A 22,500-nucleotide genomic window follows, 5' to 3' on the forward strand; every position below is an offset into this window, starting at 1 on the left:
GAGATCAAAATGTCAAAAATTGTCCCAAAAAATCCTCAAAAAAAACAATGTAGTAGTGGGTTTTTCAGCATTTTTGTCGCCTTTTCAAGTGTTTTTTTTTGGACACTTGTTTTTACCCGAAGTTACAAGCTCTGCACGGATTGAAAAAAGAGACAAAAACAACTAAACTTGGCGGGGAAAAAAGAGACAACATTGTCCAAAAAAAACCCTAACTCTGGGTTCAACATGGACTTGATTAGACTCTCTAGGGAGGTCCCGGGACATGTCTGCATGGATTGAGAAAAGAGACAAAGGCATTGAAAATTGGCGGGAAAAAAAGAGATCAAAACGTCAAAAACTTTCCAAAAAAATCGTCAAAAACAGAATGTAGTAGTGGGTTTTTCAGCATTTTTCAAGTGTTTTTTTTGGACACTTGTTTTTACCCGAAGTTACAAGCTCTGCAAGGATTGAAAAAATAGACAAAGGCATTGAAAGTTGGCGGGGAAAACGAGACAAAGGCATTGAAAATTGGCGGGAAAAACGAGACAAAGGCATTGAAAATTGGCGGGAAAAACGAGACAAAGGCATTGAAAATTGGCGGGAAAAAAAAGACAATCATTGAAAATTGGCAGGAAAAACGAGACAACGGCATTGAAAATTGGCGGGAAAAACGAGACAGGCTGAAAATTGGCGGGAAAAACGAGACAAAATCAAATTGGCGGGAAAAACGAGAAAAATATCAAATTGGCGGGAAAAAGGAGACACAGGCTGAAAATTGGCCGGGAAAAAAGACAAAATCATTGAAAATTGGCGGGAAAAACGAGACAAAGGCTGAAAATTGCCGGGAAAAAAGACGAAATCATTGAAAATTGCCGGGAAAAACGAGACAAAAATATCAAATTGGCGGGAAAAAAGAGACATTGTCCAAAAGAACTCCTAACTCTGGGTTGAACATGGACTTGATTAGAGTCTCTAGGGAGGTCCCGGGACATGTCTGCATGGATTGAGAAAAGAGACAAACCTCAAATTGTCGAAAGAAATGGACAAATACTCCGAAATAAATGCCAAAAATAAATTGAACAAGGCAACAAAAACTTCGCAATTATTATTTTTTTTCTTAGTCTTTTGTTGCTTGTTTTTTTCAAGGGTTTTTTGGACAGTTTTTTCAATGTTTTTGTCGCCTTTTTCAAGATTTTCCCCTCTACCTAGGGGGGTCAAAAGGTGACAAATGAAAAATAACCCTATTGGTAATCAGGTCATCAGAACTGAGGGGAAACAGCCTGTAAGGAAGTATCTGTTGAGAGATGCCGTGCTTTTCAAAATAAGAGTTTGTCACAGTGGTTATTGTGTACATAAAGACTAACTGTGTGTGTGTGTGTGTGTGTGTGTGTGTGTGTGTGTCTCTCTCTGTGTGTGTGTCTCTCTCTGTGTGTGTGTGTGTGTGTGTGTGTATCTCTCTCTCTGTGTGTGTGTGTGTGTGCGCGTGCGTGCGTGTCTCTCTTTGTGTGTGTGTGTGTGCGTGCGTGTCTCTCTTTGTGTGTGTGTGTGCGTGCGTGTCTCTCTTTGTGTGTGTGTGTGTGTGTGTGTGTGTGTCTCTCTCTCTGTGTGTGTGTGTGTGTGTGTGTCTCTCTCTCTCTGTCTGTGTGTGTGTGTGTGTGTGTGTGTCTCTGTGTGCGCGCGTCTTTTTGTGCGTGTGTGTGTGTATCTCTCTCTCTGTGTGCCTGTGTGTGTGCGCGTGCGTGCGTGTCTCTCTGTGTGTGTGTGTGTGTGTGTGTGCGCTGCAGCGACATGTTTGGAGACGACTGCGTGAACTTTAAAGGCGGTGAAGACTTGAGTGTGACCGTGGACGGAGTCACAGCAACCATCGACCCTGAAACCAGAGTCAGTACAGCGTCTGAACACACAGACACACACATACACACACACACACAGACACACACACACACACAGACACACACACACACACTGAACAGACTTAGATGTTAAAGGATCAGTCTTTAACTAATGTTAACTTCCCTCTCCTCCAGTCAGTGACGTGCACGGAGGACGAGTCTCTGAGGGAGATGGTCGAGGTCGCCGTCCACCGGCTCTACGACGCCCTAAGCCCCGCCTTCTGAGTGTGATGATGTCACAGCCCTAAGCCCCGCCTTCTGAGTGTGATGATGTCACAGCGAGGGGGGGCTGTGGCTGTCTGTCAGTGACAGCCAGCGATGAACTGATGAGTTTTGATACTTCTTGTTTTCCTGCTTTAACAAAGACTAACTCTTTGTTTGAAACCTGATTCCAAAGGAATCAACGACTGATTGTTTTTGTACTCCATTTATCTGTAAAACAAACCAAATAAAAGTTTGTCCAGTAAGACCTCGTACGTTACGTTGTTTTATTTAAAGGTGTACTCTGTAATACTGACAGCTGGTGGTTAAAGGTGTACTCTGTAATACTGACAGCTGGTGTTTAAAGGTGTACTGTGTAATACTGACAGCTGGTGTTTAAAGGTGTACTGTGTAATACTGACAGCTGGTGGTTAAAGGTGTACTGTGTAATACTGACAGCTGGTGGTTAAAGGTGTACTGTGTAATACTGACAGCTGGTGGTTAAAGGTGTACTGTGTAATACTGACAGCTGGTGGTTAAAGGTGTACTCTGTAATACTGACAGCTGGTGGTTAAAGGTGTACTGTGTAATACTGACAGCTGGTGGTTAAAGGTGTACTGTGTAATACTGACAGCTGGTGGTTAAAGGTGTACTCTGTAATACTGACAGCTGGTGTTTAAAGGTGTACTATGAGTTCCTGCATTGTTTCAGCATGATTTCATTTTTGTCTCAAATTGTTGGCATCTCTCCTTGATCCGCTAGCTGCCTGGTCCCTGAACACACCGTGAAAAAGCCCGGTCTCAGGAGACAACACAGGGGTCGTAAACATCAAACAGACACTAGAGGCCCAGGCTGGGCACCAAAATACAATAAACCACGTTCCAGTCAGTCCTTCCAGAAACATGGAGTTTTTTTGTGATTGTTTTGGGCTAAAATCCTTAATTACGCGTCACGTTTTCTTAAAAAATGTGATGGAATATGTGGGAAATTTTCAAAACCTGTGGTGTCATCGTGGCTTCATCGCGGGGTTTGCATTTGTCACTTCATAACGTTCCCATGGCAACAGGGGAAACAGCTGCTCTTGTGTGAAGTAAACGCAGCATTTTTCAACTTTCTGATAAGATATTTGGGACTTTTTTGCAACGAAAATGCGGGATTATGACATCATGCAAGCCTGCATATTTTGCGCGGAAATCGTCAATTAATGTGGCGAAAGTGCGTAGCTAACGTTAGATGCTAGTCTCACATAGCCAGACATTACTCCACAGCACAGCGGAGTAGCTAACGTTAGATGCTAGTCTCACATAGCCAGACATTACTCCACAGCACAGCGGAGTAGCTAACGTTAGATGCTAGTCTCACATAGCCAGACATTAGTCCACAGCACAGCGGAGTAGCTAACGTTAGATGCTAGTCTCACATAGCCAGACATTAGTCCACAGCACAGCGGAGTAACGCATTACTCCATAGCACAGCGGAGTAGCTAACGTTAGATGCTAGTCTCACATAGCCAGACGTTTCTCCACAGCACAGCTGAGTAGCTAACGTTAGATGCTAGTCTCACATAGCCAGACATTAGTCCACAGCACAGCTGAGTAGTTAACGTTAGATGCTAGTCTCACATAGCCAGACATTAGTCCACAGCACAGCGGAGTAGTTAACGTTAGACGCTAGTCTCACATAGCCAGACATTACTCCACAGCACAGCGGAGTAGCTAACGTTAGATGCTAGTCTCACATAGCCAGACATCACGCCACAGCACAGCGGAGTAACGTATTACTCCACAGCACAGCGGAGTAGCTAACGTTAGATGCTAGTCTCACATAGCCAGACGTTTCTCCACAGCACAGCAGAGTAGCTAACGTTAGATGCTAGTCTCACATAGCCAGACATTACTCCACAGCACAGCGGAGTAGCTAACGTTAGATGCTAGTCTCACATAGCCAGACTTTACTCCACAGCACAGCGGAGTAGCTAACGTTAGATGCTAGTCTCACATAGCCAGACATTACTCCACAGCACAGCGGAGTAGCTAACGTTAGATGCTAGTCTCACATAGCCAGACGTTACTCCACAGCACAGCGGAGTAGCTAACGTTAGACGCTAGTCTCACATAGCCAGACATTACTCCACAGCACAGCGGAGTAGCTAACGTTAGACGCTAGTCTCACATAGCCAGACATTACTCCACAGCACAGCGGAGTAGCTAACGTTAGACGCTAGTCTCACATAGCCAGACATTACTCCACAGCACAGCGGAGTAGCTAACGTTAGATGCTAGTCTCACATAGCCAGACATTAGTCCACAGCACAGCTGAGTAGCTAACGTTAGACGCTAGTCTCACATAGCCAGACATTTCTCCACAGCACAGCTGAGTAGCTAACGTTAGACGCTAGTCTCACATAGCCAGACATTACTCCACAGCACAGCTGAGTAGCTAACGTTAGATGCTAGTCTCACATAGCCAGACATTACTCCACAGCACAGCGGAGTAGCTAACGTTAGATGCTAGTCTCACATAGCCAGACATTACTCCACAGCACAGCGGAGTAGCTAACGTTAGATGCTAGTCTCACATAGCTAGACATCACGCCACAGCACAGCGGAGTAACGACTACTCCACAGCACAGCGGAGTAGCTAACGTTAGATGCTAGTCTCACATAGCCAGACGTTTCTCCACAGCACAGCAGAGTAGCCAACGTTAGATGCTAGTCTCACATAGCCAGACATTTCTCCACAGCACAGCGGAGTAGCTAACGTTAGATGCTAGTCTCACATAGCCAGACATTTCTCCACAGCACAGCTGAGTAGCTAACGTTAGATGCTAGTCTCACATAGCTAGACATTTCTCCACAGCACAGCGGAGTAACGCATTACTCCACAGCACAGCGGAGTAGCTAACGTTAGATGCTAGTCTCACATAGCCAGACGTTTCTCCACAGCACAGCTGAGTAGCTAACGTTAGACGCTAGTCTCACATAGCCAGACATTAGTCCACAGCACAGCAGAGTAGCTAACGTTAGACGCTAGTCTCACATAGCCAGACATTAGTCCACAGCACAGCGGAGTAGCTAACGTTAGACGCTAGTCTCACATAGCCAGACATTACTCCACAGCACAGCGGAGTAGCTAACGTTAGACGCTAGTCTCACATAGCCAGACATTAGTCCACAGCACAGCTGAGTAGCTAACGTTAGACGCTAGTCTCACATAGCCAGACATTTCTCCACAGCACAGCTGAGTAGCTAACGTTAGACGCTAGTCTCACATAGCCAGACATTACTCCACAGCACAGCTGAGTAGCTAACGTTAGATGCTAGTCTCACATAGCCAGACATTACTCCACAGCACAGCGGAGTAGCTAACGTTAGATGCTAGTCTCACATAGCCAGACATTACTCCACAGCACAGCGGAGTAGCTAACGTTAGATGCTAGTCTCACATAGCCAGACATTACTCCACAGCACAGCGGAGTAGCTAACGTTAGATACTAGTCTCACATAGCCAGACATTTCTCCACAGCACAGCGGAGTAGCTAACGTTAGATGCTAGTCTCACATAGCCAGACGTTTCTCCACAGCACAGCTGAGTAGCTAACGTTAGATGCTAGTCTCACATAGCCAGACATTTCTCCACAGCACAGCTGAGTAGCTAACGTTAGATGCTAGTCTCACATAGCTAGACATTTCTCCACAGCACAGCGGAGTAACGCATTACTCCACAGCACAGCGGAGTAGCTAACGTTAGATGCTAGTCTCACATAGCCAGACGTTTCTCCACAGCACAGCTGAGTAGCTAACGTTAGACGCTAGTCTCACATAGCCAGACATTACTCCACAGCACAGCGGAGTAGCTAACGTTAGACGCTAGTCTCACATAGCCAGACATTACTCCACAGCACAGCGGAGTAGCTAACGTTAGACGCTAGTCTCACATAGCCAGACATTAGTCCACAGCACAGCTGAGTAGCTAACGTTAGACACTAGTCTCACATAGCCAGACATTTCTCCACAGCACAGCTGAGTAGCTAACGTTAGACGCTAGTCTCACATAGCCAGACATTACTCCACAGCACAGCTGAGTAGCTAACGTTAGATGCTAGTCTCACATAGCCAGACATTACTCCACAGCACAGCGGAGTAGCTAACGTTAGATGCTAGTCTCACATAGCCAGACATTACTCCACAGCACAGCGGAGTAGCTAACGTTAGATGCTAGTCTCACATAGCCAGACATTACTCCACAGCACAGCTGAGTAGCTAACGTTAGATGCTAGTCTCACATAGCCAGACATTTCTCCACAGCACAGCGGAGTAGCTAACGTTAGATGCTAGTCTCACATAGCCAGACATTACTCCACAGCACAGCGGAGTAGCTAACGTTAGATGCTAGTCTCACATAGCTAGACATCACGCCACAGCACAGCGGAGTAACGATTACTCCACAGCACAGCGGAGTAGCTAACGTTAGATGCTAGTCTCACATAGCCAGACGTTTCTCCACAGCACAGCTGAGTAGCTAACGTTAGATGCTAGTCTCACATAGCCAGACATTTCTCCACAGCACAGCTGAGTAGCTAACGTTAGATGCTAGTCTCACATAGCCAGACATTAGTCCACAGCACAGCGGAGTAACGCATTACTCCACAGCACAGCGGAGTAGCTAACGTTAGATGCTAGTCTCACATAGCCAGACGTTTCTCCACAGCACAGCTGAGTAGCTAACGTTAGACGCTAGTCTCACATAGCCAGACATTAGTCCACAGCACAGCAGAGTAGCTAACGTTAGACGCTAGTCTCACATAGCCAGACATTACTCCACAGCACAGCGGAGTAGCTAACGTTAGACGCTAGTCTCACATAGCCAGACATTAGTCCACAGCACAGCTGAGTAGCTAACGTTAGATGCTAGTCTCACATAGCCAGACATTTCTCCACAGCACAGCTGAGTAGCTAACGTTAGACGCTAGTCTCACATAGCCAGACATTACTCCACAGCACAGCTGAGTAGCTAACGTTAGATGCTAGTCTCACATAGCCAGACATTACTCCACAGCACAGCGGAGTAGCTAACGTTAGATGCTAGTCTCACATAGCCAGACATTACTCCACAGCACATCGGAGTAGCTAACGTTAGATGCTAGTCTCACATAGCCAGACATTACTCCACAGCACAGCGGAGTAGTTAACGTTAGATGCTAGTCTCACATAGCCAGACATTAGTCCACAGCACAGCGGAGTAGCTAACGCTAGATGCTAGTCTCACATAGCCAGACATTTCTCCACAGCATAGCTGAGCAGCTAACGTTAGATGCTAGTCTCACATAGCCAGACATTTCTCCACAGCACAGCTGAGTAGCTAACGTTAGATGCTAGTCTCACATAGCCAGACATTAGTCCACAGCACAGCGGAGTAGCTAACGTTAGACGCTAGTCTCACATAGCCAGACATTACTCCACAGCACAGCGGAGTAGCTAACGTTAGACGCTAGTCTCACATAGCCAGCCATTACTCCACAGCACAGCGGAGTAGCTAACGTTAGACGCTAGTCTCACATAGCCAGGCATTAGTCCACAGCACAGCGGAGTAGCTAACGTTAGACGCTAGTCTCACATAACCAGGCATTAGTCCACAGCATAGCTGAGTAGCTAACGTTAGATGCTAGTCTCACATAGCCAGACATTAGTCCACAGCACAGCGGAGTAGCTAACGTTAGATGCTAGTCTCACATAGCCAGACATTACTCCACAGCACAGCTGAGTAGCTAACGTTAGATGCTAGTCTCACATAGCCAGACATTAGTCCACAGCACAGCTGAGTAGCTAACGTTAGATGCTAGTCTCACATAGCCAGACATTAGTCCACAGCACAGCGGAGTAGCTAACGTTAGACGCTAGTCTCACATAGCCAGACATTACTCCACAGCACAGCGGAGTAGCTAACGTTAGATGCTAGTCTCACATAGCCAGACATTAGTCCACAGCACAGCGGAGTAGCTAACGTTAGATGCTAGTCTCACATAGCCAGACATTTCTCCACAGCATAGCTGAGCAGCTAACGTTAGATGCTAGTCTCACATAGCCAGACATTTCTCCACAGCACAGCTGAGTAGCTAACGTTAGATGCTAGTCTCACATAGCCAGACATTAGTCCACAGCACAGCGGAGTAGCTAACGTTAGACGCTAGTCTCACATAGCCAGACATTACTCCACAGCACAGCGGAGTAGCTAACGTTAGATGCTAGTCTCACATAGCCAGACATTAGTCCACAGCACAGCGGAGTAGCTAACGTTAGACGCTAGTCTCACATAGCCAGACATTACTCCACAGCACAGCGGAGTAGCTAACGTTAGACGCTAGTCTCACATAGCCAGACATTTACTCCACAGCACAGCTGAGTAGCTAACGTTAGATGCTAGTCTCACATAGCCAGACATTACTCCACAGCACAGCGGAGTAGCTAACGTTAGACGCTAGTCTCACATAGCCAGACATTAGTCCACAGCACAGCGGAGTAGCTAACGTTAGACGCTAGTCTCACATAGCCAGACATTTACTCCACAGCACAGCGGAGTAGCTAACGTTAGACGCTAGTCTCACATAGCCAGACATTAGTCCACAGCACAGCTGAGCAGCTAACGTTAGATGCTAGTCTCACATAGCCAGACATTAGTCTACAGCACAGCTGAGTAGCTAACGTAGATGCTAGTCTCACATAGCCAGACATTACTCCACAGCACAGCTGAGTAGCTAACGTTAGACGCTAGTCTCACATAGCCAGACATTAGTCCACAGCACAGCGGAGTAGCTAACGTTAGACGCTAGTCTCACATAGCCAGACATTAGTCCACAGCACAGCTGAGTAGCTAACGTTAGATGCTAGTCTCACATAGCCAGACGTTTCTCCACAGCACAGCGGAGTAGCTAACGTTAGATGCTAGTCTCACATAGCCAGACATTTCTCCACAGCACAGCGGAGTAGCTAACGTTAGATGCTAGTCTCACATAGCCAGACATTAGTCCACAGCACAGCGGAGTAGCTAACGCATTACTCCATAGCACAGCGGAGTAGCTAACGTTAGATGCTAGTCTCACATAGCCAGACGTTTCTCCACAGCACAGCTGAGTAGCTAACGTTAGACGCTAGTCTCACATAGCCAGACATTAGTCCACAGCACAGCGGAGTAGCTAACGTTAGACGCTAGTCTCACATAGCCAGACATTAGTCCACAGCACAGCGGAGTAACGCATTACTCCATAGCACAGCGGAGTAGCTAACGTTAGATGCTAGTCTCACATAGCCAGACGTTTCTCCACAGCACAGCTGAGTAGCTAACGTTAAATGCTGGATATATAAAGTCCTCTTACGCACTGCATTGCTCTGTACCCGACTGACAGACACTTTTTTTTGGCTTAGAATTACGGCAACAATGGCTAAACACAATGCAATAAGACGGTCCTCTTTTCCCGATTTACAGCCCCCCTCTCCTGGCTTAAAATAACATTTTATGCTTTATGGTGCAAGAAAACCTGCGTACAACAATAATGAGAAACTAACCCGCACTCCCTCGTAATGTCCCGTTTGCATTCATGCCAACTGCTGCATTAATCTCCAGTTCAGAAGTTGTGAATCAGCTGTGATGTTGATGATCTTCTTTCCTTCAATAATATCTATTTGAACAGATTTAAAAACAAAAAAAACAGTACAATTCTGACACCACAAGTTTTATTATCATTTAAAATAGTTTTTTCTTTTGATTGGACACAAGCCATCTTTAAGGCTGCAGATTTACCAAAGCAACATTTACAAATGACTGACAGTATTACTGACAATTACTGCAACTCTTACATTTTAAACCTCTAAACATTATATATATATATATATATATTCAGTTTCCAGGTGAGGCTTTACTCTTGTTTTCAGCCACACAGAAACACAGAATGGATTACAGTGGACAGATGATGTAAAATAAGCTTTACAATAAACATATAAACAAATCAACGAGGATCAGGTTTTACAGAAATATATAATCAATAATCTAATGTTAAACCAAAGGGTAGCCCCTCCCACCACCCAAATCTATTTAAAGCTGCTGTCAATCACAAACTCAATGACAATGTTTTGTAATGGACCTTTTCCACAGCAGACATTTTGACTTGTTGGAAGAGCCCAGCTGGGATTGATCACCTTAACGATGGCTCAGGTCCATCTAGTGTCCCAGTGAGATATGTCAGTGAGTCAGCATGAACACCACCAGGACCTCTGCTAAGAGGAATACAGCCATTGGTAATGGCTTGAACACACCTGTGCTGTTCCTACTCTGACATGTCAACATGTCTGCTGTGAGAAAGGTCTATAAAGGCAAAGGAGACAACATCCACGGCTTGGTATTGTTACTCGATACCTTTCATTTTTCGACCGTAATAACCCAGTAGTATCACAACTTCTCCAGTCTCACGATACCTGCATTTGATCATTTTTGTGCCCACATCTAGAATCACAATAAGAGACTTAAAATATTGCACACTGAGTCAGACATTTTAGTCTGCGTTTTTTGCTTATATGTCTTCCTGAAAATTCGTCACGCACCGAAACCCTTGCACACTGAGTCCCATGTGTTTTAAGTGACTGTCTCTCCTGCTCCCTCTCTTCATCCCTCACTTCTCTCCGTTGACAGTAACGTACTTAGTACTTAGTTGTCTTTCCTCTCTGCCTGCGTCTTCTTGTGTTGTTGTAAAGGACCATTCTGCCATCTAGTGGCTTTTATTGTGGCATTGCCGTCCCTGTTTAAAATAAAAACGTCTAACCTGAATTTATTGATGACTTTCACACCCCAGTGTCTTAAATAAATGTCCATTTGTTAACATTAAGTTTGCGTTGCACCTCCCTTCTTTGTTGTAGCCGGTCATAACATATTGGGGGCTCGTCCGGGATCACACCTTCACCAATTCACCCTCTTAGATCAACATCATCAGAACAACATAGTGACACGTTCCTCAAAGACTTCATCACGTCTTGAACTACACTGAGAGATGTTCATCATTATCTATTTCTGTTCTACAGTCACACAGACCTTCACTAGTGAAATCACGAGTTCATCACAAGTGCCAAAGTATGGAAGCATCTTCTCAGTGAAAGTGTGTGTGAAGGTGTGTATGTGTGTGTTAGTATCAGGATCAGAGAACGACAGCTTTCTTCTGTTCCAGTCCAGAGTCACTCGGATCCTCTGGAGCTTCTTCTTAAACGGGAGAACAGTCTCTGGAGCTGATGGTGAATTGGCCAAGTATTCACCATCATAGAAACACAGTCTCCATGATCCAGACTCTGAGTCTTCCTTCCTATGGACAGACTCTGCTAACACACCCAGTGACCAGTCTTTATTGTCTCCAACCTTGACATCCCAGATGTGAGTCCCTGAGTTAAAGCCCTCAGAGCCCAGGACAGACCAGTAGTAGTCAGGGTCATCCATCCTCTCTGGATTATCAGGAAGCTGCTGTTCTTCTCCTCGTTTCACACTAGTCAGATCTTCAGACAGGATGAGTCCTGCATCAGCAGTGTTTGGGTCCATAATAATAGGATAGTAGGAGACCATGTCCTTCATCTTGTTCCAGATGTTGAAGCTCAGGTTGCCCAGGTGTTTGGCCTCGTCTATCAGAGCTCCTGAGAGCAGCTGTGGATCATCCAGCAGGGGGCGCTGCTGGACTCTTTCCACTGCAGCCTTGTAGTTGATCAGGAATGAGACGTCTTCAGCTCTCAGCTGCTCCTCTGTGGCTCTGACTGTGTCTGAAAGAGCTGCCATCTCTCTGCTCAGAGCCTCCATCTTCTCCTTCATCCTCTGACTCTTCTGCTCCTCTTCCTCCCTCAGTGCAGCCATCCTGGCCTCCTCTTCCTCTTCTAGAAACTGGTGAAGCTTCTTAAACTGATGCTTAATCTGCGTCTCTGTGCGTCGGGCCTGGACCTTCAGGTGTTCTGTTGTTAGATCACACTTCACTTTAACTCGTTCAAAAACCTTCATCTTCTTCTTTAAGGGCTCCAGAGTTTCCTGAAGTTCCTTCCTGTGTTGTCGTGCAGCTTCATCGATGGGTTTGAATCTGTGGTTGGAGTGTGTTTCTGAATGCAGACAGATGACACACACTGGCTGCTGATGGTCCAGACAGAAGAGTTTGAGTTTCTCAGAGTGCAGACTGCAGAGAGACTCTGAAGCTCTCTGATCTCTCTCCTGTAAAAAGGCCTCACACAGGTTCTTCAACACCAAGTTACAAGCTGGCTCTGACTTTGGAGATCTTCTTTTACAAACTGGACACTCCTTGACTGGTTTCTCTGTCCACCAGCTCTGCAGACAGTCTTTACAGAAGCTGTGGCTGCACGACAGAACGACAGGCTCTTTAAAGACTTCATGGCAGACAGGACAGCAGAAATCTTCCTCTAATCTGGAAGCCATTTTCTCTGTAAGTGAAGAGAAGATAACATAAGATTAAAGCTGCAGACAGTGATGAACGGGCCTTCACATGCCTCATAAAAAGACGTGTTGACACATCACCTATGACCCTTTAGAGCCCGCTGGCCACACCCGAGCCAGTTCACTGCAGAACTTTGCATTTTTGTTAGTTTTCGTGCAGCCTAAGCCCCTAAAAAATGCAATTGCCCAGCAGAAAGATAATATTCCTTCCGAGACAATAAGTTTCTCGCACATCCCTAATTAAATCTGCAAGCAGCGATGAATGGGCCCTCGCCTCTCCCAGCACGTTGGGGGTTCTAGCAGGATGCTGATGGGCGCTAACACTTCCTCTGTCCACTATGTGGTGCTAGAGAACACACACTAGTTATACCTCATGTTGTTGTATAGGCTATCATGTGTAGACCACACCCTGAACATTTCATGTAAATCTGAAAATGTTTGTCGCATGAAGCTGACTTCCTGTTGCCAGCAGGTGGTGCTGTTACCATGAGGCCTGGACTCTTATCATGCATATCAAGTTTCAGGCAGATTGGACAATGTAAGGTGAAGTTACAACAGCTTCCTGTGTTATGGTGAAACACACAGAATGGCCGCCATGTCATGCCCATGCCGTTCTGACAGAGCTGCTATCTCTCTGCTCAGAGCCTCCATCTTCTCCTTCATCCTCTGACTCTTCTGCTCCTCTTCCTCCCTCAGTGCAGCTACAAACACAAAAGCTTTATATTTTGGCATCGGGACAGTCTTGACATGCTGCTGACCCAATCTGAGCAGGATCTTCTGAATCCTGTAGGAAGAGTTTCAAAAACTTCCATACCTGTAATTCATTTAGTGTCTGAGTGAAGCAGAAAACACAGCAGGCAGACCGATCAGCCACTCCCTGTTCCCCGAAACTTACGTTCACTTTCAGTCTTTGTTTCTGTAAAATCTCTCGTTCAGTTTGTGGATTCAGCAACTGGTTGAAGTGGTAGTACTCCCAGTACTCCCAGTACTCCCAGTACTCCCTCCTGTAGCTGTCCTCTCTCAGAGAAAGTCGTGGTTTACTCTTTAGGTTAATCTTATCTTCTGTCCGTCTGTCAGAGAGAGAGAGAGTGTGTGTGTGTGTGTGTGTGTGTGTGTGTGTGTAACATCCTGTTTCCTGGTTTGTCTCTGCTCAGTCATGACGGGTGGAGCTTCAGCGTTACAGTTTGTCAGGCTGAGTTTCATTCCTAACTGAAGTCTTGTTCCTGTTTTCTGTCTTCGTCTTCAGTTTTTAGTTCATTCACAGCAGGAGTGAGGAAGCACTTTGAGTCTTTCATTCACATACGTTAGCTCTCCCTTAATTGTGGCAACACAAGCATGAAGGTGTATTGTCCATGTAAAGGTATGGGGACACTAGCTAAGTGAAATGTTTATGGTCATATAAAACCCTCAGGGAATTTAATGTGACACAGTAAAGCTTTGCAAATCCGTTGTGTTGTGCTGTCATGTTAGAAAGATCCTAAAACTTTTTATTGAGCAATGTCTGTTTACAGGAATGCTATCTATTGTTTAGATGCCTGTAACATTAAACCTTCCTCATGCCTTCCTACATGTTACATTTTTAATAACATAGGATGTAAACAGCTTTAAACAACAATCTTACGTGTCCGGTTGACCTTGAGGTTTTCTGCGATAGCCTTATCTTTAACCACACAACATACACATGTACACATAGCGTGCTAACCGTTAACCGTCAACGTCAGATGTTGGATTGTTATTGTCATTTCTGCAGTATTGTTATTCTTTTCTTTTCCTTATTTATGTTCACTGGTTTGTCTGTGGTGTCAATGTTTGTAGAGACTATGTTGTGACAAGGGCGCGTAATGAATGACCACATGGATTTCCCCTTGTGCAGTTCACCTTGACCTTGTCACTTACGTAATATATATATATATATATATATATATATATATATATATATATATATATATATGTTTTATATCATGAAAATCTGAGAAGTTTGTTGCAGTCGTAAATATATATTCCTTTGACTGTTGCAGAACAAGCAGCAGGAGAATAGAGCAGCTATTGCAGGAGAGGAAAGAAGCCTAAAAGGCTTATTATGAGTCCTTCTGGGACAAAAACAACCCCATAGGTAGTTTGTTCCAGCGTCATTCTGACCTATATTCAGGTTTGTAGCGGCGGCGCCCTCTAGTGGCCGTAGCAGTTCTGACGGGAGCAGAGCAGGAAGTAAGGTGAGGAAGTAGAAGAGCGTGTTGAACTGAAAGCACAGCGCATGCAATGGGCGCGTAGTTACAAAAATTCAGAGGTGCACGGCCACGCTTCGCGTTTTAAAACCTGAACAGCTACTGACAACTGGCCGAACTTAGCCTGACCAGCCAGCCCCACATCCAGATGTTGGTCTGGGTCTGACCTACATCCAGATGTTGGGTCTGGGAACTCCCCATTGGCTGGGCTCAATCAGAGGGGCGGGACAAACGGTTGTCTTTCAGATTCCCTCTGCACTAATAGGACAGCTCTCCAACCAATCAGAGCAAGGCTAGCTGATAGATTACACTTTAAACTCTGAACACGTCTTCCTTTTTTAAGAATGACTTCAGGGCCGTTCTTTGTTCTTTTCTCAAAGAAAAGCTGAACTCCAAGTCTTCCAGAGACGCTGTTCACCAGCAGCAGCAGCAGCCATAAGCCCCGCCCACCTACTCTATACACGATGTGATTGGCCTGACTAGAGTTTGGTTTTTCCAGCTCGCAAGCCAACAGAGAGTTGCTAGACGACCCTGGCGCGTAAGGAGATAGGTTGGATGAGTCAAACAAACACAGGATTTGGGCGAGCAGGGTTTGAGTCCCTGAAAGCTGCCCCTGAAGAAGGCCCAGTCAGTCCTGGCTGATATAAGCCCCCCCCCCTGAAGAAGGCCCAGTCAGTCCTGGCTGATGTAAGCCCCCTCCCGAAGAAGGCCCAGTCAGTCCTGGCTGATGTAAGCCCCCTCCCGAAGAAGGCCCAGTCAGTCCTGGCTGATATAAGCGCCCCCCTGAAGAAGGCCCAGTCAGTCCTGGCTGATATAAGCCACCCCTCAAAGAAGGCCCAGTCAGTCCTGGCTGATGTAAGCCACCCCCCGAAGAAGGCCCAGTCAGTCCTGGCTGATATAAGCCCCCCCCTGAAGAAGGCCCAGTCAGTCCTGGCTGATATAAGCCCCCCCCTGAAGAAGGCCCAGTCAGTCCTGGCTGATATAAGCCACCCCTCAAAGAAGGCCCAGTCAGTCCTGGCTGATGTAAGCCACCCCCCGAAGAAGGCCCAGTCAGTCCTGGCTGATATAAGCCCCCCTCCCGAAGAAGGCCCAGTCAGTCCTGGCTGATATAAGTCCCCCCCCCCCTAAATGCAGGACAAACCTGTTCCTGCTGCTAGAGGCCTTGTTAATAACTCAATGTGAGACGTGGACTTCTGTGTAGTATGTATCTAGCCTATTTGTGTCCTCTATTGATAGTGTCTGTTTGTATGGCTTATGTTTTGTTGTTTATGTTGCACAACAAATTGCCCCTCGGGGCAAATGTAAATGGACTGTTCTTATACAGCACTTTTCTAGTCGTAACGACTCCTCAAAGTGCTGTAACTCAGTACAGGAACCATTCACACACATTCACACGCTGTGGCTGAGGCTGCCGTACAAGGTGCCACCATCATCAGTAAACATTCACACACATTTACCCTCCGATGGAGGGGCATCGGGGGCAGCTCGGGGTTCAGGGTCTTGCCCAAGGACACTTTGACATGGGACTGCAGGGTCAGGGATCAAACCCCCAACCTTCTGATTGGCAGGCAGACCGCTCTACCACTGAGCCACAGCCGCCTAATAAAGACTCCTCGACCTTGATTGAAAAGAAAGAAAGAAAAAGCTTGACATTGACATGATTATAAACACGCGAGTTTTTGGGAGGCTGATAGATGTATCGCAGAAGGTTCTTAAAAACATTTATTTCACATGAAAACATCAGTGAAACATTTTATTTGGAAACAGCAGTCTGACTGACGGGTAAACAGTGAAATGACAAACATAGAACTCAAACGTTCAATGGATTAATACTTGTTGAACGTTACAAAAACATGTTTTAACAGAATATGACACAGTGTCGTCTGCATACAGTAACACAGATAAACGGTAAACAGGAGCACGCACACATACAGTATATCTTTAATATATTAAAAATACTGACTTCTGCATTTAAGAACCACAGAACAATACAAGGCACAGAGTTATGACTGATTGTCTTTTCTTTTTAAATAATGAATTTCAACAACAGTATGGCTTATATTATTAAAATGTAACGTACAAAATACACAGGTTATCAAAATAAACAGCCTGCTTGTTCTGACAGTGAAGCAGCTGTAAAAACCAGTTTATTTGACTGAAGTTTGGTTTGAAAGCAGCTGTAAAAACCTGTGTTTTTTGACTGAAGTTTGGTTGAAAGTAGCTGTTAAAACCTCTATTTTTTGGCTGAAGTTTGGTTTGAAAGTAGCTGTTAAAACCTGTGTTTTTTGGCTGAAGTTTGGTTGAAAGTAGCTGTTAAAACCTCTATTTTTTGGCTGAAGTTTGGTTTGAAAGTAGCTGTTAAAACCTGTGTTTTTTGGCTGAAGTTTGGTTCAAAGCAGCTGTAAAAACCTGTGTTTTTTGACTGAAGTTTGGTTTGAAAGTAGCTGTTAAAACCTGTGTTTTTTGACTGAAGTTTGGTTCAAAGCAGCTGTAAAAACCTGTGTTTTTTGACTGAAGTTTGGTTTGAAAGTAGCTGTTAAAACCTGTGTTTTTTGACTGAAGTTTGGTTTGAAAGTAGCTGTAAATACTTCTGTTTTTTGACTTAAGTATAGACAAAATATGTTTGATGTGTTGTTGAGAAAATTGACTTTAGGAAAAATATATTCTGTAGAAAAAATTACCTGCAAAGAACAAAAAAAAATCAGGTTATATACAGTATTTTGTCTGTATTTATTCCGTTTCATACGCAGATCAGGCTAGGCTAGGCTAAGCCGTCGCAGTTAGGTTAACGGGAAGACTGTTTGGTTTGTCTCTGTGATACAATCAGTGCGGACGGATCCTAAAGAGAACGGCTGAGGAGAGGCGATAGAAAGTGATTTTTACTCAAACTGTTACATAAACATGACAATAAACAGTTAACGTTAGCTTAGCGGCAGCGTGCAGCTGCACTTTTCCAATGCCCGAGTCGGAGAAGACGGAGAAACAACGAAGGTAAAGCCTGTGGTGCTCTGACAGGTCTCCATGGTGCGTTCATGTGCAAACTCAAAACTGTTGTTGCAAAGTACCTTTCTGCCATCTAATGGCTCTTATTATGACATCGCCTTCGCTGTTGGGGGGGAAAGAAAGAAAGCAACAACATTATGGCTTATATTATAAAAAGTAAACGTAAAAAATATGCAGGTGTTATCAAAATAAACAGCCTGGTTGTTCTGACAGTGAAGCAGCTGTAAAAACTAGTTTATTTGACTGAAGTTGGGTTTAAAGGTGAACTATGAGTTCCTGCATGGTTTCAGCGCGATTTCATTTTTGTCTCAAATGGTAGTCATCTCTCCTTGATCCGCTAGCTGCCTGGTCCCTGAACACACCGTGAAAAAGCCCGGTCTCAGGAGACAACACAGGGGTCGTTAACCTCAAACAGACACTAGAGGCCCAGGCTGGGCACCCAACACGTTCTCACACTCATCTCGTAAAATATGGACGCTTGGTCAGGTGCCTTTGTCGTTCTTATTGACGCTAAAAGTCTCCTTTAGCGCTATAAGTAAACGTGCTTGGTCGGGACTATTGACGTCCCTTTAGAGCTATAAGTAAACGTGCTTGGTCGGGACTATCGCCGTCCCTTTAGGGCTATAAGTAGACGCGCTTGGTCGGGACTATTGCCGTCCCTTTAGCGCTATAAGTAAACGTGCTTGGTCGGGACTATTGACGTCCCTTTAGCGCTATAAGTTAACGTGCTTGGTCGGGACTATTGACGTCCCTTTAGCGCTATAAGTTAACGTGCTTGGTCGGGACTATTGACGTCCCTTTAGGGGTATAAGTAGACGCGCTTGGTCGGGACTATTGACGTCCCTTTTGACGCAGTTATGTTTAGGAAAGGGTCGTGGGTGGGCGTACGGTTCTGTGACACGCGGGAGGAAATAAAAAAGCGACTATAGCAAGCGTGACAAGCGTGACGTGAACCCCGCTCTCCTGGGTGAAAGTCCTGTATTTGACCCATCTACCCCCCCCAACCAACCTCCTTACATACTCCTCTCTAAATCCTCTCTAACTGCTGCTCTCCCCGGTGCGTTACACAAACACGCTGAAAGACGCCTTTTTCGTCGCATCAGACGCTGACAGACACTGTCCAAACGTCCTGATTTTACCAGTTCAGAATGAGAACGGGTTGGTGCACCAAAATACAACAAACCACTCCAGCCAATCACCGACAAGATGGTTGGGGGAGGGGTTGGGGGTTAGTGACAGTTAGTCAGTTATGGTGCGTTCATGCCAACTGGGAATATCAGGGACCGCCCCCGTGATTACGTTGTTTTTCCAACAGCCAGCGTTTGTGTGCTTCTTTACTGTCTATGGTCGGGATGCGTGTTCTTCTTCTGTTATATTGGCGTTTGGCATAACAACAGGTTGCATGACTGCCACTAACTGTCGGGCCATTTGAACGATCGTCGGCCATGTTTCTGTACGTCCGTTGTCAACAACGCGTCACCAACTGGGAAGCTCTGTTAGCAAGATCTAGCCCCAGTTTCCCACCTCTGATTGCCACATGAAATGACGTGAATGGTGACGTTTTCACTGGGAAAAATGTTTTTCCGATGCCCATGAACGCACGGATAGTCATGACAGTTACGGAAACACGGGGGGAGGGGCGAGCTTGCTCTGTCTTGTTTGGTATTTACTTGTAACGTCAACAGAAGTGACGTCATTCAGGAACTCATAGTGCTCCTTTAAAACCTCTGTTATTTTTACTTAATAACAATAAGTATAGACAAAATATGTTTGATGTGTTGTTCAGTCCTTCCAGAAAAATGTGGAGTTTTTTGTGATTGTTTTGATTATGCGTCACGTTTTCTTAAAAAATGTGATGGAATATGCGGGAACTTTTTAAACCTGTGGTGTCATCGTGGCTTCATCGCGGGGTTTGCAGCTTTTAGATGACGTTCACGTCGCGTAATAACGTCACTTCATAGCGTCAGCTACGTTGTGAAGTGACGTGATGAAGTGACGTCATGTAGTGACGTGATGAAGTGACGTTATGAAGTGACGTTGTGAAGTGACGTTGTGAAGTGACGTGATGAAGTGGCGTTGTGAAGTGGCGTTGTGAAGTGGCGTGATGAAGTGGCGTTGTGAAGTGGCGTTGTGAAGTGACGTTGTGAAGTGAGCGTTGTGAAGTGGCGTGATGAAGTGGCGTTGTGAAGTGGCGTGATGAAGTGGCGTCATGTAGTGGCGTGATGAAGTGGCGTGATGAAGCGGCGTCACTTCACGGCGTCATGAAGTGGCGTTGTGAAGTGGCGTGATAAAGCGACGTCATGAAGTGGCGTGATGAAGTGGCGTTGTGAAGTGGCGTGATGAAGTGGCGTTGTGAAGTGGCGTTATGAAGTGGCGTTATGAAGTGGCGTTGTGAAGTGACGTGATGAAGTGGCGTTGTGAAGTGGCGTGATAAGCGGCGTCATGAAGTGGCGTTATGAAGTGTCGTTGTGAAGTAGCGTTGTGAAGTGGCGTAATGAAGTGGCGTCATGTAGTGGCGTGATGAAGTGGCGTTGTGAAGTGGCGTTATGAAGTGACGTTGTGAAAAGGCGTGATGAAGTGGCGTTATGAAGTGGCGTTGTGAAGTGGCGTTGTGAAGTGGCGTGATGAAGCGGCGTCACTTCATGGCGTGATAAAGCGACGTCATGAAGTGACGTGATGACGTCACTACTTCATCACGTCATGTAGTGGCGTGATGAAGTAGTGACGTCACTACATGACGTGATGAAGTGACGTCACTACATGGCGTCACTACATGACGTCACTTCATCACGTCACTTCACAACGTCACTTCATCACGTCACTTCATGACGTCGTGAAGTGACGTCGCTTCATCACGTCACTTCATCACGTCACTTCATCACGTCACTTCATCACGTCACTTCATCACGTCACTTCATGGCGTCACTTCATCACGTCACTACATGGCGTCACTTCATCACGTCACTTCATGGCGTCACTTCATCGCGTCACTTCATCGACGTCACCTCATCACGTCACTTCATCACGTCACTTCATAACGTCACCTCATCACGTCACCTCATCACGTCACCTCATCACGTCACCACATGACGTCACCTCATCACGTCACTTCATAACGTCACCTCATCACGTCACTTCATGATGTCACCTCATCACGTCACCTCATCACGTCACCACATGACGTCACTACATGACGTCACTTCATAACGTCACTTCATGATGTCACCTCATAACGTCACTTCATAACGTCACCTCATCACGTCACTACATCACGTCACTTCATCACGTCACGTCATAACGTCACGTCATAACGTCACTTCATAACGTTCCCAGGCTGCTCTTGTGTGAAGTAAACGCAACATTTCTCATCTTTCTGCTAAGATATACGGGACTTTTTAGCAACGAAAATGCGGGGATTATGACATCATGCAAGCCCCCCCCCCCCCCCGCATAAATATGCAGACTTTGGCTGATTATGCATTGAATAATGACATCATATAATCATGTTTTTCTGGAGGGACTGATTGTTGAGAAAAGTGACTTCACTGTAAAATGGATCTAATTGTGGATTTTTGGAGAAGCGTGCGTCCTCTCAGCACTGGGTCTCCTTGGTGTCGATCTGATGCTGTCTCTGCAGTTTGAGCATCAGCGCCTTCCCGCTGCGACTAGTCACGCTATTCTCTGTCAGGTCTTCGAAGGAGCGCTGAGTGGAGAAGGCCGGCCGGCCGAACGCCTCCTCCAGAGCCTGCGTGTCCAGGTGCGAGTCCAAGCTGGGGTCCTCCTGGATGGTGGCCATGCGGGGGCTATCCAGAGGGGCGTGGCCTGGGCTGGGGTCGGGGTCGGAGCCAGGGAGCGGAGGGCTGCTGGGGGTCTGCAAAGGGCCGACCGGCTGGAAATGCAGACCAGCGGAGGAAGTGCTGGTCGGGAAGGTCGGAGGTTTGAAGATCCTAACTGATGCAGACTCCAGGCTGCTCAGGAGCTCGGCATTCTGGGAAAATGAACAGTCACGGTCAGTATGTTCCACATGGACCCTTTTCTCCCATGTTTGTGTGTCTAAGTGACTGATGGGAACAACAAAACTGGTCCAGTATTAAACAAGAACCAAGCTGTAATGTTACCCTACAGGACTAATGTTCAGCAGCAGTTAGAGTCACTAAAAGTTCTGTTGTTGCCGCTGACAGACTCAGATTATTATTCTAAGTGTCTGACAACATTATGAAAGGATCCCTACAGAGATAGACCTTTTAGTTAAAGAGGAAGATCCTTTTAGTTTAACATGAAACAGCCCCAAAATCACCATCACCAAACTCCACCAGACTCCATGTAAATAATCAGGACTTTTATCATCGTAAAACACACTTCATTCAAAGTGGACAGAAACTAAATAAAACTACCAAAAGCCGTCTTGGTTCATCTTTCCACTGTTCCAACAATCACCACTCTGGTTTGGTTGAAATAAACCCTTAATTCACCCATTTACATGTAGAAATATGCTGGCTCTACACACGCTAAAAGTCCTGATTATTTACATGGAGTCTGGTGGAGATATGCTGGCTCTATACACGCTAAAAGTCCTGATTATTTACATGGAGTCTGGTGGAGTTTGGTGATGGTGATTTCGGGGCTGTTTCATGTTAAACTAAAAGGATCTTACTCTTTAAAAAAAGCAAGGAAGGCATCACAATGTAGAGTTACATACACTATATTACTTATATAATATTGTTAGATAAACTCAC

General features: G+C 45.7%; 4 protein-coding genes across 6 annotated transcripts in view; 2 read left to right on the forward strand and 2 right to left on the reverse strand.

Moving 5' to 3' along the window:
• Positions 1–2,340, forward strand: part of LOC144533777 (cleavage and polyadenylation specificity factor subunit 3-like) — a 23,927-nt gene extending 21,587 nt beyond the window's left edge. Inside the window, exons 17-19 of one of the 2 annotated variants that reach the window (XM_078275333.1) lie at positions 1,764–1,860; positions 2,007–2,089; positions 2,127–2,340. In XM_078275333.1, coding sequence (XP_078131459.1) covers positions 1,764–1,860; positions 2,007–2,089; positions 2,127–2,133 — 187 coding nt within the window. In that variant the 3' untranslated portion in view covers positions 2,134–2,340. Of the gene's footprint in view, positions 1–1,763; positions 1,861–2,006 lie in introns of both variants that reach the window. The other variant, XM_078275332.1, reaches the window with a different exon arrangement.
• The window catches only part of LOC144533817 (arf-GAP with SH3 domain, ANK repeat and PH domain-containing protein 2-like), a 79,974-nt gene extending 65,354 nt beyond the window's left edge, over positions 1–14,620 (forward strand). The window contains exon 4 of the mRNA XM_078275385.1: positions 14,546–14,620. Within this exon, the coding sequence (XP_078131511.1) occupies positions 14,546–14,620 (75 nt within the window). The remainder of the gene's footprint in view (positions 1–14,545) is intronic.
• LOC144533779 (zinc-binding protein A33-like) lies at positions 9,786–13,652 on the reverse strand. Of its 2 annotated transcripts, none has more exons than XM_078275334.1 (2): positions 13,432–13,652; positions 9,786–12,523 (listed from the first exon to the last, which is right to left on the reverse strand). In XM_078275334.1, exon 2 carries the CDS (start codon positions 12,516–12,518, stop codon positions 11,124–11,126), a length of 1,395 nt encoding a protein of 464 aa, XP_078131460.1. In that variant the 5' UTR covers positions 12,519–12,523; positions 13,432–13,652; the 3' UTR covers positions 9,786–11,123. The 2 variants fall into 2 exon arrangements, with proteins under 2 accessions (XP_078131460.1, XP_078131461.1); XM_078275335.1 differs by having other exon boundaries at positions 13,351–13,441.
• A 6,417-nt stretch (positions 14,621–21,037) lies between the features above and the next one.
• Positions 21,038–22,500, reverse strand: part of LOC144533818 (disintegrin and metalloproteinase domain-containing protein 17-like) — a 5,444-nt gene continuing 3,981 nt past the window's right edge. The window contains exon 6 of the mRNA XM_078275386.1: positions 21,038–21,752. Within this exon, the coding sequence (XP_078131512.1) occupies positions 21,357–21,752 (396 nt within the window). The 3' untranslated portion in view covers positions 21,038–21,356. The remainder of the gene's footprint in view (positions 21,753–22,500) is intronic.

This window comes from Sander vitreus, chromosome 18, assembly GCF_031162955.1.
Source record: "Sander vitreus isolate 19-12246 chromosome 18, sanVit1, whole genome shotgun sequence".
In the NCBI taxonomy this organism is placed as follows: domain Eukaryota; kingdom Metazoa; phylum Chordata; class Actinopteri; order Perciformes; family Percidae; genus Sander; species Sander vitreus.